Here is a 6,811-nt window from a genome sequence, read left to right on the forward strand (position 1 = left end):
TATGAAAAATTTTCAATTTTGTTCATTGCAAGTTTATTTTTTGACTGAGAAGGTTAGTTTCGTGTGACATCGTATCTTCAACATGACTGGACGCGGAAAGGGAGGAAAAGGTCTTGGAAAGGGTGGAGCTAAGCGGCACCGGAAGGTTCTTCGGGACAACATCCAGGGCATCACCAAGCCGGCCATCCGCCGTCTGGCGCGCCGTGGAGGCGTCAAGCGCATTTCCGGGCTGATCTACGAGGAAACGCGCGGTGTGCTGAAGGTGTTCCTGGAGAACGTGATCCGCGATGCGGTCACCTACACCGAGCACGCCAAGCGCAAGACCGTCACGGCCATGGATGTGGTGTACGCTCTGAAGCGCCAGGGCCGCACTCTGTACGGTTTTGGAGGCTAAACTGCTAGACCGTCAAACATCAGCAACAACAGCATCAAACAGCAGCAGCATCAAAACGGCCCTTTTCAGGGCCACCAAATGAATACGTAAAAGATCGCTTTACAGTTCTCTGACGTGTAGGCTCTTTGTGGGTCAATGCATTATTCTTCGTATACGTTTTTCTAACCGGATTTGCAGTAGCAGAAGTTTGGTTGGTTGTGAGTTTGAAAATCGAAACGTAAAATAACTCCGGTTTTCCGTACACTGGCGAGCGAAGTTTATGGGCGACAAAAGGGAAGATGAACCCCACTGACGATAGTGATTTAAATCCTCAAATGACCAACAGGAGATGGCAATTAATGTGTTAAACCCATGCTCATCACCGATGACGGCCAGCAAGCGAGTACGTCCTGGGATGGAGCTGATAAACCAACGCATTTACATAACATTCGCACAGCAAATATTCTATTCAACAGATCTCGTTCAATCTGTTTGCGATTATGAAGGATAATTACGTCAATTAATCGACAAAAATGATCCAATTTTCTTTATATATTGTTGGTAAAATCCGCTTTATTCGCCATTTCAAATTTGAAACAAAGTTAATAAAAAAAATTTGATAACTTACCGAATTTTACTCACAATTTAAACTGCGAGTGATTGCTCAGCGCGAAACATTTGTTAGGCAACAGCTGCGCTTCGTTTGTACATACAAAAGCAAAACTATTTGTGGTTTCTTTCCGTTTTTTGAACAACTAATCGTGCCTGTGAAAACAGCGCCTAACAATTCACGAGCCGCAAAGCAAAGCCCCGTAAATTTAAAAGAAAACATCAAAAGCATTGTCTTATTATAATACATTTTTTGTTGTTAGTCACAGTTTTTACCAGTTCGTTTTGGACCTGTGAAGTAGTTATGTAACTAAATAACAGCATTTCTTCTAAATGACATGGTATAATGAATTTATGGTCAACGTGGTGTCAACCAATAAGAGAAGGAATATATTTTCCAATCCCATTAAATAAAGGAAATCATTGAACAGCACTTCAGCAGTATGTTTGATAATATCTCCCAAGTTAGGTGCAACAATATTAACAAGGAACTAGGATAAATTGTCGAATGAGACATGTTACGATAATGTTCAGCGCGAAACATTTGTTAGCCAACAGCTGGGCCAACTGCGCTTCGTTTGTACATGCAAAAACAAATTTTCTTATTTACAATACAGTACAGGGTTTCGTACTGCAAAGTAGTTATAATAGCTAACTACCAGCATTTCTTTAAAATAACATTGTATTGTGAATTCATGGCCAACGTGATGTCGCATATTACAGCTTAAAAGTCGCTGTCACGAAACAGTACAAGAAAAAACATGTAATGAGCATAAGAATTTCTTTGCAAGATTTGCGTAGGTTGGAAAACATTTATATAACGTGAATTGAGATTGGTGTTGTATGGTTTCTTTGATAATGATTCGCAATTGGTGGAATTCGGGATTGACGTGGTGAGTTTGAATGTTCTATAACATTACGAACCATTATAAATTTCTATTTTATCTGAAATTCGGAAACATAACCGTTTTGACTATATAGAGATTACAGTTTAATATTGCTGAAACAATTGCAGCTGTGGCGTCGATTTTGGCTAAACCCAATCATAGATAAGGCTTCCAGTTTGGGCGCGAAAATTTTTCATGCGCGAACTGTTTTAGCTTAGGTTTGGGATTCGTTCACCAATACCCATGTGCTACGAAATATCAAATATGCGTCTCATGCGCAAATAAAAATAATCTAGCAGATCACGCACACGCACGCATAGTAAAAAGACCAGATGATTTCACTCACACATCCTCACACAAAAGAGCGGTCAAAACCATCTCTCGCACACAAACGCGTAGTAGTTGTACGAAGCGCACTTTTGCGCATCTTTTCGCGGCACATTTCTGTAAAATATTATTTCGTTCTTTGAACAACTCGTCGCTTCCATTAAAACGGCATGCGCGAGCAAATAAATCAAGTAGGCTGCGCACAACCAGCCAAAAATATCCGAGTCTTCGTCAGTATGTTTTCGATGGAAGAAAATCATTGAACAGTTTCATTTGTTACATTTAGTAGCTTGACAATAACAAATTCATACGGTCGGCATTTCATATGGTCTAAGTTTGAGCGCGAAAACCAACTGAGTATGACTACGTAGAAGACAGAGCGAGAGAGACAGCTTGGGTTGGAATTTGTGCACCATGCGTTTGAGCGTGACGCATGATCTCTACGACGCAAATTTACGCGATTGCGTAAGAAAGCAAATGCTTTCACGCGCACAACGTTCGAAAATAAAGCGGCAATATGGCCACCAAGCTACGATTTTTGGCGCGAAATATTCTGTAATTCATTTCTGTATGGAATAATGAGACAGTCTCGTTCCATTGGCTGTAGAAAAATTCGTTTTTTAACAAAGTTTCACCAACACATACGAATGCGTTCATGACTAGCTGAAAACGTTTTAATCGAAATTTTGTAGAATGTAATTATAATACAAACGATTAATAAAATTCCGTACTGTTTAGTTGTTTAAAGAACATGTAAATATGTGCTGCAGATAAGCGAAGCTGATTGCAAATAGCAACAACAATATAGTAAGATGCCAAGCTAAGTTAGTTGTTCTGCACAATCTAGCAAAGAAATATTTTGGATCGTATGCGTATTGATCTCCGAGATCCATAAAATCGAAGGACTTGGGACGAAATAACTTTTTTCAGGCGTTCGCGATTTGTAAACTCATCTCATTGTGGTCAACGGAGTTGGTATTGAATTTGTTATTGTCAAGCAAATAATTGTAACAAATGAAACTGTTCAATGGTTTACTTCCATCGAAAACATACTGACGGAGACTCGGATATTTTTGGCTGGTTGTACTTAATTTATTTGCTCGCGCATGCCGTTTTAATGGAAGCGACGAGTTGTTCAAAGAACGAAATAATATTTCACAGAAATGTGCCGCTAAACGATGCGCAAAAGTTTGCTTCGCTCAAAACTACGCGTTTGTGTGCGAGAGATGGTTTTGAACGCTCTTTTGTGTGAGGATGTGTGAGTGAAATCATCTGCTGTCATACGATGCGTTCGTGTGCGTGTTCTGCTAGATTATTTGCGCATGAGACGCATATTTGATATTTCGTAGCACATGGGTATTGGTGAACGAATCCCAAACCTAAGCTAAAACAGTTCGCGCATGAAAAATTTTCGCGCCCAAACTGGAAGCCTTATCTATGATTGGGTTTAGCCAAAATCGACGCCACAGCTGCAATTGTTTCAGCAATATTAAACTGTAATCTCTATATAGTCAAAACGGTTATGTTTCCGAATTTCAGATAAAATAGAAATTTATAATGGTTCGTAATGTTATAGAACATTCAAACTCACCACGTCAATCCCGAATTCCACCAATTGCGAATCATTATCAAAGAAACCATACAACACCAATCTCAATTCACGTTATATAAATGTTTTCCAACCTACGCAAATCTTGCAAAGAAATTCTTATGCTCATTACATGTTTTTTCTTGTACTGTTTCGTGACAGCGACTTTTAAGCTGTAATATGCGACATCACGTTGGCCATGAATTCACAATACAATGTTATTTTAAAGAAATGCTGGTAGTTAGCTATTATAACTACTTTGCAGTACGAAACCCTGTACTGTATTGTAAATAAGAAAATTTGTTTTTGCATGTACAAACGAAGCGCAGTTGGCCCAGCTGTTGGCTAACAAATGTTTCGCGCTGAACATTATCGTAACATGTCTCATTCGACAATTTATCCTAGTTCCTTGTTAATATTGTTGCACCTAACTTGGGAGATATTATCAAACATACTGCTGAAGTGCTGTTCAATGATTTCCTTTATTTAATGGGATTGGAAAATATATTCCTTCTCTTATTGGTTGACACCACGTTGACCATAAATTCATTATACCATGTCATTTAGAAGAAATGCTGTTATTTAGTTACATAACTACTTCACAGGTCCAAAACGAACTGGTAAAAACTGTGACTAACAACAAAAAATGTATTATAATAAGACAATGCTTTTGATGTTTTCTTTTAAATTTACGGGGCTTTGCTTTGCGGCTCGTGAATTGTTAGGCGCTGTTTTCACAGGCACGATTAGTTGTTCAAAAAACGGAAAGAAACCACAAATAGTTTTGCTTTTGTATGTACAAACGAAGCGCAGCTGTTGCCTAACAAATGTTTCGCGCTGAGCAATCACTCGCAGTTTAAATTGTGAGTAAAATTCGGTAAGTTATCAAATTTTTTTTATTAACTTTGTTTCAAATTTGAAATGGCGAATAAAGCGGATTTTACCAACAATATATAAAGAAAATTGGATCATTTTTGTCGATTAATTGACGTAATTATCCTTCATAATCGCAAACAGATTGAACGAGATCTGTTGAATAGAATATTTGCTGTGCGAATGTTATGTAAATGCGTTGGTTTATCAGCTCCATCCCAGGACGTACTCGCTTGCTGGCCGTCATCGGTGATGAGCATGGGTTTAACACATTAATTGCCATCTCCTGTTGGTCATTTGAGGATTTAAATCACTATCGTCAGTGGGGTTCATCTTCCCTTTTGTCGCCCATAAACTTCGCTCGCCAGTGTACGGAAAACCGGAGTTATTTTACGTTTCGATTTTCAAACTCACAACCAACCAAACTTCTGCTACTGCAAATCCGGTTAGAAAAACGTATACGAAGAATAATGCATTGACCCACAAAGAGCCTACACGTCAGAGAACTGTAAAGCGATCTTTTACGTATTCATTTGGTGGCCCTGAAAAGGGCCGTTTTGATGCTGCTGCTGTTTGATGCTGTTGTTGCTGATGTTTGACGGTCTAGCAGTTTAGCCTCCAAAACCGTACAGAGTGCGGCCCTGGCGCTTCAGAGCGTACACCACATCCATGGCCGTGACGGTCTTGCGCTTGGCGTGCTCGGTGTAGGTGACCGCATCGCGGATCACGTTCTCCAGGAACACCTTCAGCACACCGCGCGTTTCCTCGTAGATCAGCCCGGAAATGCGCTTGACGCCTCCACGGCGCGCCAGACGGCGGATGGCCGGCTTGGTGATGCCCTGGATGTTGTCCCGAAGAACCTTCCGGTGCCGCTTAGCTCCACCCTTTCCAAGACCTTTTCCTCCCTTTCCGCGTCCAGTCATGTTGAAGATACGATGTCACACGAAACTAACCTTCTCAGTCAAAAAATAAACTTGCAATGAACAAAATTGAAAATTTTTCATACATTTATACTACGCGGAAAGAGCAATTCCGTGGATGTGTACGTGAAAGGCGCATGGCGCGAAACATTAGAATGGGTGCGTGAAGTCGCAAACGTTTGAGTGTGTGCGTGCGTGATGTGTCGATTGCTTTAAGCTGGTGTGTGTGGCGTTGCGCAGAGCTCTTAACGTGGATGTGTGCGTGAATTCGTTCGTTCATTTCTCTTGCAATGTGTGCGTGAATTCGTTCGTTAATACACCTGAGAATGTGTGCGTGAATTCGTTCGTTAATACACGTGAGGATGTGTGCGTGAATTGTTCACCTATATAACCGGCAATTTTGTGAAAAATCGCATTCTGAAAGTGTCCGTACGTTCGAACCAAGGTTTCTCCGAAGTTTGGCAAAGTTTTACATCCGTTTAAAGACTTAGAAAAAGTGATGGCTCGTACCAAGCAGACAGCGCGCAAGTCCACCGGTGGCAAAGCGCCGCGTAAGCAATTGGCCACGAAAGCTGCACGGAAGAGTGCACCGGCCACCGGCGGTGTGAAGAAGCCGCATCGTTATCGCCCGGGAACCGTTGCCTTGCGTGAGATCCGTCGTTACCAGAAATCGACGGAGCTGCTGATCCGCAAGCTGCCTTTCCAGCGCCTGGTGCGTGAAATCGCGCAAGATTTCAAGACCGATCTGCGCTTCCAGAGTTCCGCCGTCATGGCTCTGCAAGAGGCCAGCGAAGCCTATCTGGTAGGCTTGTTCGAGGACACGAACTTGTGCGCCATCCACGCCAAGCGCGTTACGATTATGCCCAAGGACATCCAACTGGCTCGGCGAATCCGTGGCGAGCGTGCGTAAATTGCTTGCATCGACTCCCGTGTTTGGAACACAAAAACGGCCCTTTTCAGGGCCACCAAATGTTCATTGAAAGAGAGTGCATTGTCGATTGCTTCGTTGGGTTTAGTTAATTGTCTTGATAGTTAGTGTTTTTTCCATTTTCGTGGGATGCCCTATGGAAAAACCGGTACCATTATTAGGTTAAATCAATTCAACCAGTAAAATTCGTCGCACAAATTGTGTAGTACCAAGGATGGAAGCAATTTTTAACCGTTTCCATTGTCATTCTGTGCGGCGTCATGTTCCATTTTTAGCCCAAGCTGTAGTGACGCTACGCGAGTGGCG

The 6,811-nt window shown here is 41.6% G+C and overlaps 3 protein-coding genes across 3 annotated transcripts; 2 read left to right on the forward strand and 1 right to left on the reverse strand.

The window, feature by feature from the left end:
* Positions 1-79: 79 nt before the first annotated feature.
* LOC128276331 (histone H4) lies at positions 80-394 on the forward strand. The gene has a single exon (XM_053014799.1). It carries the CDS (start codon positions 83-85, stop codon positions 392-394), a length of 312 nt encoding a protein of 103 aa, XP_052870759.1. The 5' UTR covers positions 80-82.
* Positions 395-5,268: 4,874 nt separating this feature from the next.
* On the reverse strand, positions 5,269-5,583 carry LOC128276330 (histone H4). The gene has a single exon (XM_053014798.1). It carries the CDS (start codon positions 5,578-5,580, stop codon positions 5,269-5,271), a length of 312 nt encoding a protein of 103 aa, XP_052870758.1. The 5' UTR covers positions 5,581-5,583.
* Positions 5,584-6,070: 487 nt separating this feature from the next.
* Positions 6,071-6,487, forward strand: LOC128276329 (histone H3). The gene has a single exon (XM_053014797.1). The coding sequence runs from the start codon at positions 6,077-6,079 to the stop codon at positions 6,485-6,487; it is 411 nt and encodes a 136-aa protein (XP_052870757.1). The 5' UTR covers positions 6,071-6,076.
* The last annotated feature ends 324 nt before the right edge of the window (positions 6,488-6,811 follow it).

The sequence above is a fragment of the Anopheles cruzii genome, unplaced genomic scaffold (genome assembly GCF_943734635.1).
Source record: "Anopheles cruzii unplaced genomic scaffold, idAnoCruzAS_RS32_06 scaffold00938_ctg1, whole genome shotgun sequence".
In the NCBI taxonomy this organism is placed as follows: Eukaryota; Metazoa; Arthropoda; class Insecta; order Diptera; family Culicidae; genus Anopheles; species Anopheles cruzii.